The 15,327-nt window shown below is 47.3% G+C and overlaps 1 protein-coding gene across 1 annotated transcript; it reads right to left on the reverse strand.

Annotated features, from left to right (window-relative positions):
* Positions 1-4,820: 4,820 nt before the first annotated feature.
* On the reverse strand, positions 4,821-15,225 carry zfhx4 (zinc finger homeobox 4). Its single transcript, XM_062479050.1, has 3 exons — positions 15,110-15,225; positions 9,622-14,967; positions 4,821-9,149 (listed from the first exon to the last, which is right to left on the reverse strand). The coding sequence occupies exons 1-3, from the start codon at positions 15,207-15,209 to the stop codon at positions 7,627-7,629; spliced, it is 6,969 nt and encodes a 2,322-aa protein (XP_062335034.1). The 5' UTR covers positions 15,210-15,225; the 3' UTR covers positions 4,821-7,626.
* Positions 15,226-15,327: the final 102 nt, after the last annotated feature.

The following is a 15,327-nucleotide window of genomic DNA, read 5'->3' on the forward strand; positions in this document are numbered from 1 at the left end:
TTACTAATCCTTTCCATGATGGATTTCTGTCTGTATTAATAGAAAGCAACACAAAAAGAAAAGAATCATTTCATTTTTCTGACCATTAAAGCTGGGGGTGAAAAATTATCAGAGGCAAAGCAAACATCAGCCTCGCGGGAAGAAATGACAACATAATTACCTCCAGTCCTTTCATAACATGTGATTAGACAAACAATGCATGTCGCTTGCTCTCAAGAACCCTGTTCCAGCTCTTTTGTTTTCTTGTGTTTCACCTCAACTTGACTGGGAATGACGCATGCGTGCCATGAAAGGAAACACAAGACACACACACACACTCATTAAAATGAAAACGCACACACATACTGTACATTGTAATGACACACACGGAACAAAAGGATGTGAAAAACTGCAAACTTAAAAACACATACCCACACACATGCACACACACATGCAAACACCCCCCCCCCCTCCACACACACACAAACACTGGAAGATGAGAGCTCCACCAAAGACAGGATAGGATAGTTGATAATGAGGTAAAAAGCATACAAATAGTATTATAAATTGTATAATAGTATACAATAATAATAGTATACAGTAAAACTATGACTTCTGTATTAATGTTACGTGTCATCCTACTTCGTCGTTTGTGATTCCTTGTTTGTGATTCCTTATTCACGGTCATGACTGCAACAAGCGTTGAACCACAGCAAACTACAAGGTACCTTTGTGTTTTCAAAAACAGGAAATAAGGCTTTTGTCCGCTAGAGATGGCATCAAAAAACCACCTTGTTTCATGTGTCTTAAGCAATCCCATCCTGCCATCTTCACACATACCCATGTGAGCTACGCTCCCTCTCTCAACAGATTGGGAAACAGCGTAGATGCTGGGCCTGGGAGGTCCCAGAGGACTGCTGAAACAGGCTCGTTTGTGAACGCATCGCTGTTGTTCAGCGCTGGTGTTTGATTTCTCTCAGGTATTCACTCTCTCTGTCTTTCTCTTCTTCCACTCCATGGTTCCTTCCCCCCCCCCCCCTCCCCCCCCTCCCCAACGCAGCCCCCCTCCTTACCTTATCCTTTCTGTCAATTATTCCCCAGGAAGAGTGTGTGTCGGTCGTGTGGGCTATGGGTGGATATACCTGCGGCCGTGTCATTACCTCGCAACGTCAAAACTGCAGCAGGTGAATCACCCCCTCCCCTCTCTCCCCTCCCTCCCCTCTCCTCTCTCTCTTCTCTCCCCTCTCTCCCTCAGTAGTCTCTCCTCTCTCTCCCCTCTCCCATCTCTCCCTCAGTAGTCTCTCTCTCTCCTCTCTTCTCTCTCCCTCAGTAGTCTCTCTCTCTCCTCTCTCTCCCTCAGTAGTCTCTCTCTCCCCTCTCTCTCTCTCCCTCAGTAGTCTCTCTCTCCCCTCTCTCTCTCTCCCTCCCTCGGTAGTCTCTTCCTACTCTCCCACATCAGGTTGAATCAGAGAACACTAGACCATAAAACATCACTGAAACATCCCAACATTTCTCTTGTGCAAACGCCCAGATTCATCCTTAGCAACACATGCTTGCGTGTGTTTAGACTATTTTTATGAATAATAAAAAAGTAATAAAATAATACTTTTCCCCCCTCACGGATGCTTGCAGAGTAGCCAAATGACCCTAACAGAAACATTAAAACAAAGCAACAAAGTGCTGATGAGGTACAATGGTTAGGCCAGGGTATAAGGCTTACGCAACACCTGTTAGAACATTATTCAGATGAGTTCTCTGAAAGCAAAGGTCCTCTAAATACAGCAAGCCATAAATAATGTGTTTTCAGGTGGAGTATTAGTGGGACTGGGCCCTGCCCCTGGTGTTGTGGCCTGTTTTAAATGAATCCCAGGTGTTTCACTCTGGGCTGCAGGAGAAACAGGTGTGGGAGATATTTCAGGTATATACCGTTAATCACACCTGGTTATTGAAGAAAGAAAAAAGAATGGAAAAAAGGCAAATGTTTTTAGGTTTGGAAATAGAGCTTGCAGATGGGGAGTTAGGAGAGAGCTGGAGGGAGGGCAGAGATCTGAATAAGAGAGTTAAAATGTTCCTTGTTTTACAGGGGGGGATGAACAGGTGATCTACTCCTAACGGAGAATAACGGCACGTTTAACCACACCACTGACAGCAGTCAGTCCTGCTCCTTCACCTGAGCGGATGTCACGCAGGCTTGGGCTGTGGACCAGCCAGGCTAGCCCAGGTCCATCACACAGACACTGGCTAGATCTGGAGAGAGAGAGGGAGAGGGAAGAGAGAGAGAAGGGAGAGACAGAGAGGGAAAGATAGACGGAGAGGCAAAATATGGAGAGAGTGAGATAGATTGAGAGAGAAGAGAGAGAAGTGAGGAGGAGAGAGATCTGGCTCTAAATAGCCTGGAGCGAATGGATTTTCTCTGGATAATACAATGTTTGGGACAGAGAGGCAGGATTAGGCCAGGCCAATGCATCCCCCCCACGTGCTCAATCTAATTAGACTGGAATCAGTTTAAGATGAAAGCAAGCCCCTGCCTCACCATACTAAATACTGGAATTAGTATTCTGCACATGGGAATTTAATGATGGAGGCTGAAAATCCAATCACATTCATTCCGCGATTTACCTCCAACGTTAGCCCTGCACGGAGACAGGCTGGCGAGAAAACAACAACAGTGATACCTATGTCAATAGTTATTGACAAACATCGCGAGTTAAAGCGATCAGTGATGTGGTGTTGTCATCATTTAACTGGTATAAACAGGCAATTATCAGTCGCTTAGCGATGTGTGTGTTGATACAAATTAAGGCAAAAGAGAAATATAGTCCGAGATGGCAAATGGTCTTTTTATGAGGGGATATTCGATAATACGTTAATCGTGACATTCAGAGAATCCATGGGATTCTCTTGGAACATTTTGAAAATTGCTGTACTGACTAAATGGCAGGTGAATATTTTGAACCAAGGGTAGTTTTTCCTATAGTGCACATTTGTGGGATTGTATTGACACACACACACACACACACACACACACACACACACACACACACACACACACACACACACACAGTGTAAGCTATAGAAGATGCATCACGGTCTGCCACACTGCCGTCTAACAAACAACTGCGAAAACACCGAAAGAGAGCAGCCTTTTTCTCGTGCCGAGGGGACATAAAAATGAAATGCCTTCAGCCATTGTTCTCTCCAAAGGTCAAACGCAATTCAATCCCATAATATGTGGGGGAGTCTAACTCAACTCCTGTCGGAGCTTTAGGAAAATAATAGCAGGAAACAGGCGTTCAGCAGAAAGCCGTTACCCCGCGAGGGGAACGCATTCGTCAAGGGCAAGAGATCAGAGTCACGGTAGAAAAGGACAGTTTTTAAAAGTAATTTAGATTCAGAATGCCCAAGACCCCTTTGTGTGGGGACAATAAGGGCAACTCTTATTTGGCAAGAACAGAAACATAAATAGATCAAACACATCTTCCTTATCTTTTGTTGTTGTCGGTTCCATCTGTGGCGTTTGGTTGTTTGGGCTGAAACGGCGCGTGGACGCGGCCGTGTGCGAGTCCGTGAGGCTGGTGGTACTCAGGGCTGGTTGGCTGGACGGGAGACGTTGTGTTGTCTTTTCACAGGATGTCAGCGTGGGTGGACCCCACAGAGCTTGATGTGTAAGATCACCTCTCTGCCTTGTGGCGACTATCCTACCTTTAAATAAAGAAAATCTTCTAATGCTGTGTGGTTTAAAGGCAGGGTTTGAATTACGGGGGGGATTGACCCCAATAATTAAGACTTGGGGGCCCCCCCAAAAGAGTTAAAAACAACAGGTCGGGGGGGGGGGGGGGTCGATACATATATATATCGTTCTTACCTGTAATCGTAACCCCCTCCCCGATTGTCATTGTATAATTCGCACTCTGGTTAAAGGTTACGGCGAGGTTGTATGTAACGTGTACAGTATATATGGTTGAAGGGAAAGCGGTGTAGAGAATTACCCCCCTGGCATTCCACGGTTTGACTTAGTACCAAAAACACCGCGTTTATATATAGGGTCGCTTCCAGATGTGTCCGTTCCTCTTATCCTCCACCAAATGGAACCTCTCACCTGGGCTGTGCTATAGGCTACCAGTGCAGCTCCACAGCACGAGGGAATGCTTCAACCAAGAGACGAGTATGTAGCAGTAGAAAATCAGTATCAGTAGTATCAGATTTGTTGAGCTTCATGCTCACTCCTTTGTGGCGTTATATTAAAGAAATGTAGGTGTTATTTTTTTCTTATTTTCTGCACCTCGCCTGGTTGTTGAGATGTGGTTACTTTGCAATGGCTAGTAAATACAGCCAGTTCCTGACCACTTAAGAGGGATATAGGAAAACTGTAGAGCTGTGCACTTCTGATCCCTGACCCTCTGCTGTACACTACTTGTACGTCGCTTTGGATAAAAGTATATGCTGAAGAAATTAATAATACATGTAAATGTAAAAAATGCAGGTCATGTCTATGCTGTGTTGTAGCCTACTGTAGTGTGAACGGCACCGACATCTTCGGCATTCAAACGGGAAATTGAGTTTGTGAAAAATACGTACATTCCAATTCAGGATTCAGGTTTCATGTTTAAACTACACAATTTTGTGGAGTGATAAGTAGTAACTAATTCAAGTGGTTGATGCACTGTAAATTCTATATGAAAATACAAAGCATAAATAATTCTTAGAGCCTTATGTAAATACGGATTTGTGATATCATGATTCTTATATGAAGACATATTGGTAACATATATATTGATATATAAAGAAAGAAAGAAATATAAAGAAGTGAATGAATTTGTTTTGATGACAGAAACAAGACATTGTTTGCAGATACAGTTTTTAATGTATCACAACAATGAGCAACAAACATACTTAATGAACTATTTCCAGAAGTTGTTCAAATACCATCTACAATAAACGCCATTTCAACTATGACAACAGGTCTGTGACAAAATAAAAAAAGGTTTCAAAACCATGTAATTACCGTGGTATGGTACAATTGAGACCTCAAACATTACAGTAACAAAAACTAATGCGACTACTCTATATATAAAACATCAATAACATTTTTGGTTTAGTTTATTTAAAGTTTCAGCCATAGGGGCCTCCTCTTATTAAAACCCCAGGGTGCATTTCCGATGTAACCCAGATGTTGAGAGTACATATTGTGTAGGATATGATTGCGCCGTGAAAATCCCTTTGACATCCAGAAGAACAATTCCAATTTCAACCTTTTGAAGGCTGTCCTCAAAGCATGACACAATCCATCCGTTTTAAAAAGGTACTTTTTTTTCTTTTTTTGGCTGCTGTGCAGTTGCAATATTTATGTACAGTTATATTATTGGACCATCCATTTGTTGGTTTGTTAGCTTTTACCAGTCCTTAGTGTGGGAAGCATTCTGTCTGATGCTAACATCTTAGCGAGTGATGCTAGCTGACAGTTCAGTCTTGCAATGCTGAGCCACATAGTGGGGGGAAAGGCAGAACGCCAGGTTGTGGGAGCCTTTGGAATCAGGACTGTTTGCTTGTGTTTGTACAACGGCAGAACTGCACCTTAGCAGGCCAGGATGTCTCTCGTGAAACACAATCGAAAAGTGTCTTCAGGATTAAAGTAAATGTTAAAATACTAAAAATCCAAATAAGAACATTTAAAAAGTTCACACGTAAAAGAGAATTAAAAACGGACATTTCTGCGGTAAAACGAAAAGAAAACACCTGTACAATAATAAAATGGCAGAGGAAATGTTACTTGATTTCATAATTTAAAACAAAAACTAAGCATGATTTGATTTAACCTGTCAAACAGTTGCATTACATGCTACTTGCTCATCTCAGAATAGGAAATACCAAAAGCAATACATTTTTGCATTTCTTCATATTAATAAATTTGTACCATGCACAGCCAACTACGAATATATACAACAGCTTAGCCTTCTTTGTTCACAACCCTTCTTCTTTCATACAAATAGCCTTCTGTTACTTTGGAATGAATCACGTTTGCTTACCTTACCAAACTAGAAAGTGATCCTTAAAAATTGAACACCCTTTGACAGCCTTCACATTCATTTAAGTTCCACAGCAAAATAACCGAAACAAAAAGTGATAAAAATTAGAAAAAGTGAAGCAAAGCAATTCATGGGGTCAGTAATCTGTCTGGTAGAAAGTTGAGAATTTATGGCGAGCAAAAATAACATGACATAGTAGCAGCAAAACGTTATTGTAAGGTAATACTTTGTAATGTTTGAATGACTACGATACCTGTATAAAGCAAAATGTTTTCTTCTCGTGACAGATCGACAGATTTGCCAGGAGAGATGGAGGACAAAATCCTATGCACTAAATGGCAGTGTATAGGTGTAACACTGTAGTCAGTCTACAAGCACAAGGAAAGTGTTTCTTTATACAAAACAAATGCTGTAGTCCCCCTTTTTAAAGCAGCATATTTGCTAGCGAAGAGCAAATATTCATACTTTTTTTTTTTTTTTTTACTTACAAAACATTTTGACCAACTTGTACCTTAATAGTTTCAAGTATACAGTACTACTTTCATGGATGCACCAATTGATAAATAGGTCTCTGGATCATTAGGCATCAATCCTCTAACAATTGTGAACAATATGCTGCTGCAATAAACACAAACAATAATTAAAACAAACAGACAAAAAAAAGTCTATTAAATTAACAAATGGCCTACAGAAATAATAATATAAAAAAAATAAAACAAAAACTGAAATAAGTGCACTATAGTCCAGACACAAGCAGGTACCGTATCAGTACAGCAATTCACAAATGAAAAATGTCTTATTATTCACATACTCCTCCAGAGTCTATCAAAACTAGAGTTATTACCTCTCCAGAAAAGGGTGAGCAGAGATCAAAAGTAAGAAGGTAAGAGTTGGCACAGATCAGTATATTCTACAAGAAAAAGGGAGTCGGAAATAGACACAGCTTGCTGTAGTACAAACTGGCAAACACAGGGGCATCACACACGTTACTGATCACCATCCTAAAGTCCCTCAGTGGCGAAAACATACTGTTTTTGTAGGGCAAGAACTAAAAGGATATGCACATCGTTCATTGTAACAGTAATATTGTCTCTTGGTACTCTACACACATCAAGAAAATGCGTCCGATAAAGCTTGACATGTTTTGGTTAGAAGCCGAGTGTACCCAGGCTTGTTGCTGCTTTAACAAATGAGAAATGTTATGTTCTGACCTGAGAATTTAAAGCTACTGAATTACACCTATCTAAACTAAGAGAGATTCTCTTTGAGGGGTGGGGACCATCCTCCCATACAGTACATGCTAGCATTTGGAAAGCAATCCAGCTGAGGTGCAATTTGCTATCGTGAGAGTTTTTGGCTTGAAACAAGCTCCCCCGAAAGGAGCCTGTGGGATCTTTTCCTACTCCGTGTTTTTGTATACAATATAAGCTCAGTCAAGCATCTGCAACAGTTCTGTCCATAACAAAAATCAATCAATATCTTGCCAGCATATCAATATGGGAAAAACAATCCTGAGTCAATCATTTGGTACTGTAATTTTTTTGGGTTAAGAGAAACTTTGGAACTGCAGTTAAAAGTCTTATTTTTTTTTCTTTAAGCAAGGGATCCTTTTTTTCCACTCCTACACACTGAACATATCCATTCTGATACTACTGAAGCTAGCGTCTAGGCCAGAGGCCGGCTTAGCCTTGGCTTCCAACGAGTTATCTAAGTCATCCAGCTTCTGGCTAAGCTCATTGTCAGACTCATCTGAACAACTCTCGGCGGGTAGTGAGGTCGGAACCCCTGAGGTGCAGGAAGTTGAGGTAACCGTTGAAGGTGAGGAGAGGGGGGGGGGAGGAGAAGCAGAGGGAGAAGAAGCAGCTTTTCGGGCTGTTGCCTGGAAAAGGACGTTTGGCCAGGACTTCATGGACAAGCGAGAGAGATGAGGAAAGGTGTTATTAGACGAAGCTGCAGACTGTGAGGTAGATGTGGTGTTAGGAGGAGGGGAGCAGACAGAGTGAGGTAATAATCTAGTATGCTCTTTGGCATTTCTCATTGCTTGTTTGATTGTTTTCTCTTTGTGCAAGCTGGACTGAAGGTGTTGGCCGAGCGCCTCTTTTCCGTTAACAACCACGTTGCAGGCGACGCAGGTGAACTTGCTCACCGCCTTCCGAAGCACTGTCTCTTGCGGGTCGGTAAAAGGCTGTCCGAAGTAACAGTAGGACTTCTGATGACGAACCACTGAATCTTCGTCCGCAAAAATCATCTGGCACTTCCTGCATATAAACTCATGCTTGACGGACGGTACGATAGAAGCGTCTGGAAAGTCTGTAGTACTTTTGGTATCCGTTTTCGGTTCTTCTCTTGTGCTTTCCGTCGAAGAGCCTTTGTTGTAGTCATCCTTCGCTTGCACAGCTTGTTTTGGTTTGAAGGAGTTGGCGTTGCCCTGTGCACTCTGGGATGACTTCACAGGAGTTGGTTTCTGCTTCTGTGGCTTCTGCATCGAATCCTGGAGGGACTGCTGGTACTGCTGGTACTGCTGCAGGAGAGCGGTGGGGGAGAGACCAGCCATGCCTGCTTGTGGGACTGCGGCTGGGCCAAAAGGAAAAAGGTTCTCCATCCCGCACAGTGGGGGGAAATATCCCCCGGCCTGGACCCCCCTGGGCAGCTGGGGTGAAAAACAGTTGGAGAACCCTGGTAGGAAGTAAGGCAGGAACTGGCCTCCCAGGAAGGAGCTTGGGTCGCTTGCGGCGAGGGCGTTCTGAAGAGCTTGCAGCTGAGCTGCGTCCAATGAACCCTCACTTCCTGGTTTCCCTGCTGGAGCTGGTTTATCCCTCTTCCTGGCCGCGCTGGGGGTCCCCGGCCGAGCGACGTTCTCTGCTTCCCTTTCCTTGGTCTTGGTCTGTGGAGGCTTCTCCCCTGCTCTCTTGCTGCTGCTGCTGCTGCTATTCCTGCTGTCTCTCTCTGGGTCTTTGCGGTGCTGCTCAGTATGATTAACTGCTGTCAAAGGTGTGGAGGGAACAGGAGGAGGAGGAGGAGGAGGAGGTGGAGGTGGAGGAGTCTGCAGAAGAGTCTTGGTTGGGGTAGTGCTGAGAGACATGGCAGGAGAGGGGGTGGCTGGTGTAGGAAACCCAAGCATGCCAGCACCAGGCGCCGCTAAAGCTGAAATACAGTAGTATATAAATCAAGCTGTAATATCCACCCTCAAATCACTACTGAAAATAAATCTGTTTGTATGACAAGATGGAGGTGCTGTAATTATGATTGACTCTTTTTTTTTTGTCTTGTTTCTTTTTTTTGTTATGGATCGAAGCTGTCACATGCGCTTTATGAAATATCAATGTGATTATATAAATACAGCAAACCCACCACAAAGGGATAAAAACATACCATGATTAAACCAATTACATGAAAGCATTTGCTTTGAGAGGTTTGTGTTTGATGTGCAGACCACGCATGCAGTACCACCTGTTACACAATTCCTAACGCCCATCATCAAAATATCCCCAACAACAGAGTGATATGGAATGAAGAGAGGAAACAAGAGTACGTATGCATATAAAGCATGTGTTCAACAACAAGCTAAGCATTCTTAGTCTTTTTTTCCCCCACTCGGTGTGTCATACTAACTCACCAGGTGTGTTAGGTGGGAAAACAGGAAGTGAAGATGGCCCGTTGACCCCAGGAAGTAGGACCGGTGGCAGGCCAGAGATCCCTGGGTAGCCTGATGGCAGGCTGAGGCCATGAAGTGCATTGTTGCTGTCCGATGTGTTCTGCTGCTGGGATAGCGGGCTGTGCCCGTCCCCTGCCTTCTTCATTCTGTCAAACTCCTGCTGGGCCATCAGCTGACGGACAGTCGTGGGAGCTAGGTAGTCCTTCTCTCTATCTACCTGGTTGCCCAGGGTTTCCTGCACTTTGGCGATGTGCTGTTTGGAGAAGATGTGGTCGCGGATGGACATCCGGGCGGTGTACTTCACACAACACAGAGTGCACTCGGGTCTCGGGCCGTCGGGCGAGCCTTGGCTTATCATGAACGGCTTCCCGATGTTTATCTTGAATTTCTTTTCTTTCGCGCGGGCGTTTTGGAACCACACCTGCACCACGCGTTTGGGGAGTCCTATCTCGCTGCCGAGCATCTCGCACTCCTGCATGGTGGGCGTGCGGTAGTCACTGAAGCAGGCCTTGAGGACCTTGAGCTGGAGGTTACTCATCTGGGTCCTGAAGCGCTTGTGGCCTGGCCGGTCCCCGCTGCAGCTGCCCTTCCCGGATTTGAAAGGGTTTCCGAAAGGACTGGGGGAGCTGGGGTCAGCCAGGCTCGAACACTCACTTTGATCGTTGATTTCGTCCATTTCGTCGTCTCTGTAGCTGTAGTAGGAGTCTCCGTCTTTGCCAGAGAAGCTGAGGGAGGGGCTCACCATGCTGAAGAGGCACCTGTCGTCCCCCCCATCCGAGCTCGGGGCCTGGTTGTTCTTGTCCCCCAGCTTGTCCCCTCCGTTGGACGTGAGGCTCTCGACTTCGTTGTTGTTTCCCTCGTCTCCGGTCGTGGCGTCGCTTATGGCCGTGTTGATCGAGGAGGTCTCGTCGAAGTCCATCTTGATGTCGTAAGATGACGCCTCTGCAGAATTTATGTTAAGCCCTTCAGTTTCATCACAGTTTTCTGCTTTCAAGGATGAAGGGCTCAAGAAGTTTTTTAACGGTGACTCAGATGGTTTGACCGGGGTTGAGGATGCTGCTGGTAGCTCATAATCACTCGGCTCAGTCTTGGTGGACAGCTGAGCACACTCAAAAAAATTATACTTCTGCGGGCTTTCGCCTCTTTCGTTGTCTTGGTTCATCATTGGGCTAGGGGGCAAACTGAAGCCAGCCTGCTTGGCCTCGTGCCAGTGTCTGGAGCGTATGTGGCTATCTAGAGCTGATTTAGCCTTAAAGAGCGCTCTACAAAAAGGGCATTTCTTGTGGGACTGTGACGGTCCCAGAGCTCTGAACTGTCCTTTTCTCTCTCTGGCACGAGTGTTCTGAAACCACACCTGCACCACTCTTTTCTTCAGGCCAACCTCGCGTGCGATGTGATCGAGCATCTTTCGCGTAGGGTTGGAGTCCAGTAGGTATTTGTCGTACAGGATCTCAAGTTGCTCAGGCGTGATGGTGGTCCTGAGGCGCTTGTCTCTGTGTTGCTCTTCGGCGCTGATGCTGCAATCTTTGTCATTGGAGCTTTCCTCTTTGTCATCTAGTTTCCTCTTCATGGAGCCCGAGCCAGAGCTCATACCTGAAACACTCTGAGAGGGCATTTGGGAGAGTCCAGCTGACAGCAGCTGACTGGTCATCAGGGGGTTGTTAGGGTCAAAGATCATGTAGGGCATATCCATAGGCCTCTCCAGGAACTGGGAGTGGAGGAACTGGTTTTGGGCCGCCAGGAAATGCATGTGCTGGTGTTCCTGCCAGAGTTCCACTGTGGGGAATGCGATCTTACACTGGTCACACTGGTACTGAAGCATATGATGTGGAAGGCTGTTGGTCAGGGAGGAAAGGGCTAAGGAGAGGGGGCTGGAGGGCACTGCAGCAGACTGGGGCTGGGAGTGAGGCCTGGACGTCTGTGGTTGAGGGGCCTTCTGAGGGGGTGGTTGAGGGGTGGACGCCTTGGATGGTCTCGGCTCGGACTGGGGTTTTATCACTGGGGCCGGGGCAGTCTCTGTCGGTTTGGACTTGGTTTCAGAGAGCGGTTCTGGTTTAGGGGAGCTCTTTCCCAGGTTAGGTCGAGGAGAGGGCATCAGAGGAGAGCTGGAGCCTGAGCTAGTTGAGGCTCCGTGGGGCGGCGGCTTGTGTAGCTCCATGTGCTTGCTAGGACCCAGGTCGCCAGCATCTATGTACTCCTCAGAATGGTTGTCCTCATTCCCTTCCTCGTCCTCGTCCTTGTAGCACAGCTTCTTCTGGTGGGTGATGAGGTCGAAGATGCGCGGAAACACGACGTTGCACTTTTTACACTGGTACTGCATGTTGGTGGTTCTGATGTAGCGCTCGTTGGTGAGTTCTTTCTTCTCGTCTTTCGCGTCGGCCTGGTTCTCGTAGCTCTTCCTGGCTTTTTGGCGGGCGTTTTGGAACCACACTACGATCACGCGCGTGGGAAGGTTTAGCACCGTGGACAGCTGTTCGATCTCGTCGTCCTTCGGGTAGGCGTTCGTGTCAAAGAAGTCTTGCAGGACTCTCAGTTGATAATCGGTGAACCTGGTCCTGGATGATCTCTTGTTCATAGTTGCATCAGTTCGGTAGTACTCCAGTGTGTTGTACTGGGACTCAATTCTGATGTCTTCCAGTGTTGTGATGGGCGGGATGTTGAAGTTATAGGGGGAGTCTTTGCTTCGCTGCCTCTCTTTGAAGAGGGTGTTGCGGAACCAGTGCTTGATGACTTTCTGAGGAAGGCCAGACTTGTCGGCCATCTCCTGTATCTGTTCCTCGTTGGGGGAGTTGTTGATGTCGAAGTGGGCTCTGAGGATCTTCAGCTGATCATCGGTGATGCGAGTACGCGGCCTCTTGAACTGGGACTGGCGGAGGAAGTTGGGGTCGAGACCCAGCTGTTGTTGGCAGAGCTGTGTGAGGTCCGAGGACAGGGAGTCCATAGATGGCAGTTGAAGGGCCAGCTGATGGGATAACCCTGGGTGCTGGACAGACTGCATCATCAGAGGGGAGAAGAGGGGCAGGTCCATGGGGACAGGGAGCTGCACTTGTTGAGGTACAGCCTGCTGCTGGGGAGGTGGAGGAGGGGGTGTTGGTTGAGGCTGGGGAACCTGGTGTGGGGTTTGGGTTGGGGAAGGAGATGGGGCCTGGGTCTTTGCCATGGAGGTGGGGGGAGGCTGAGCTGTGACTGGGGCTGGGGGGGCAGGGGGAGGCGGCGGAGGGGGAGGAGTCTCGGGTGAGGAGGGGTTTATGGGGTAAAGTTTGTCGTAAGCTTCTCTGTACTGCTGAGCGAACTTCTCCAGCTCGCCGTAGGGGAAGAACTGACCGTGTACATGCTCCTGGTGGCTCTTCAGAATGAGCATGTTGGAGAAAAGCTTTCCACACACGCCACACTCCAGCTTATCGTTATTCACCTCCACTACCAGTTCTCCCTCTTTGTTTTTCTTCTGACTTTTCTGCCTGTTCTCGTTGTACTGGATGACGAGCTCGAACCCGAAGTTCTCTAGGAGCGCTTTGGCTGCGTTGCCTCTAGCGCCGGAGACAATACGTGGAGGAGGAATCAACGGCTCTGAAAACTTTGGCTTCTTGGCGTCTTTGTTGTCTTTTCCTCCCTCACTGCTCCCATCAGCTCCATTCTCCATCTTGGCCTTGTTCTCCTGTTTCTCCAGGTGCTCCTCTGCCTCTCTGGACATCTGGATCTCGGAGACTGACACACTGCTGGGCTCCATTTTGGTTTTGTGTGTCTGGGACTGCTGGTTTTTCTGTTGCTGGAGCTGCGACTGGGAGACTTGCTGTTGTTGCTGCTGCTGCTGTTGGTGCTGCTGTTGAGCCTGCGCCTGCTGCAGCTGGTGCTGCTGCTGCATCTGCTGTTTCAGATCCTCCAGGAAGGAGCCGGTGAGGCCGGGCATCCCGAACGCGGCCGCCGAGTGCAAGGCCAGCTCGGGACTGAGGTTGAACTCTGCCCCGGGGATGTAGAAGGGGAAGAGGAACTGGGGCTGTTGGAACTGCAGCAGGGCCTCCTGGGTCATGGGGAAGTGGGGGAAGAAAGCCGGGTTGAGGAACTGGGGCTGGAAGAAAGCAGCCTGCTGCTGGAGTTCGTGCTGAAGCTGCATCTGCAGCTGAGCTGCGGACTGGGCCGCCTGAAGGCTGGACGACTGTGCGGACTGGGCGTGGTCAGTAGTTGTGGTTTGCTTTAAGCTGCTGCTGTTGTTGGCTTCTTTGGCTTCTACAGTGTTTTCTTTGTTAGCCGACGGCGTTGCGCTTCTTGCGGTGTCCGAGTTGTTGCTGTTCCCTTGTGCAGACGGGGCTGGGCTCTTTGCGGGGGTCAGACCACTGATCCCACTGTTTCCAGCACTGCTGCTGCTGTTGCTTGTCTCTGTTTTGGCTGTTCTTGCTTTGGTTTGGTGGAGCACGGACCTCATATGAATCTCCAAAGTTGAGCTTTGGCTGTAGGCGACGTTACAAACATTGCATTTGAATGGTTTGTTGTCGATGTTGTTGCTGGTTTCCTGTGGCACAGGGCTCGATGCCTCTTGGAGAACCTTCTTCAGCTTGTGCAGGTGGGACACTGAGTTGTAGTGAACTAGGAGGATGTTCTTTTGAGTAAAGGATTCCTTGCACACTGTACACTTGTAAGGACGGGATGGATCCAGGAACTTCTCCATGGTGAAGTTCGGCCCTTTCCTGAAGGGCAGGGTCCGTTTGGGTTCTGCTCCCATATCGTCCAGCAACGAGCTGCTGTCACTTCCAGTTGGGCTGGCCTTTTCCTCCTGGTCCAGCTCCTCATCTTTGTCCATGTCCTGATCGAAGGCGTGTGCTTCCTCGAAGGCCCTGGCCTCGCTCTCGGAGATGTCCCCATTGATCGGTAGGCTTCCAACCAGCTGCTGGACCTCTGCTTCACTGAGCTCAGGATGTCCGGTCTCCAAGTGCTTCCGGAGGGCGAGAAAGGTCCTGAAGCTCCTCTGGCAGAGGCTACACATGGTGGCAGCTCTGATGGCGTGGTACTGGGAATGTATCTGAAGTTTCTGCATGGTCTTGAAGGCCAGGCTGCAGTGGTTGCAGCGGTACTTGTAGACGTGGCGGTCGGAGACCGAGAGCTGCTGATGCTGCTGCTGCTGCTGACGCTTCTGGAGTTCACTCAGTTGGTCCTGGAGGGACTCGGGGGACTTGCGGTCCTGTCCGACCCCACTCGCCCTCTTCCAGTCTGGGGTTTCAGAAGCCTCCTTCGGGGGTTTGAGGTCATCTCCCAGGAGGTCCAGTTCACTCCTCTCTTGAGCAACACTGTTTGTCTCCTCCTTGGAGCTGTTACCTGAGGAAACATACAACATTTTAAGAAAACATATAGAAAGAAAAGCATTGAATGTTCTCCACACAGCAATTTCGTCTAAGAATAACTTCAATATTTTCCTAAAAAGACATCTTTAGGAAATGGGTTGAAGTGCTCCGCCTACCTTGGGACTTTCCAGACCCATCGGACAGGCCAGTGGAAGAATCCATCAAAGAGAGGGCTTTGTCTTGTCCAGCTGAGGGATGCATCATGTTTCCAGGCATCAAAGTGTCTGGTCCAGCAACCTATTAAAACCATACAAAAGTACAAAGTCAGTCTACATGAGAACCTTAAAACATATTTATAAAAGTTTTAAATCGAATTTTAGGATGATGATGTAAC

This window comes from Osmerus eperlanus, chromosome 15 (assembly GCF_963692335.1).
Source record: "Osmerus eperlanus chromosome 15, fOsmEpe2.1, whole genome shotgun sequence".
NCBI classification, from domain to species: domain Eukaryota; kingdom Metazoa; phylum Chordata; class Actinopteri; order Osmeriformes; family Osmeridae; genus Osmerus; species Osmerus eperlanus.

What these genes read in the sequence shown, in the direction of transcription:
- zfhx4 (XM_062479050.1), bottom strand. Translation starts at nt 15,209, where the DNA reads ATGCCTGGAAACATGATGCATCCCTCAGCTGGACAAGACAAAGCCCTC. An exon ending in TGGGTCTGGAAAGTCCCAAG is followed by an intron (nt 14,968 to 15,109) that starts GTAGGCGGAGCA and finishes ATGTTTCCTCAG; the next exon opens with GTAACAGCTCCAAGGAGGAG. An exon ending in TTTCCCACCTAACACACCTG is followed by an intron (nt 9,150 to 9,621) that starts GTGAGTTAGTAT and finishes ACTGTATTTCAG; the next exon opens with CTTTAGCGGCGCCTGGTGCT.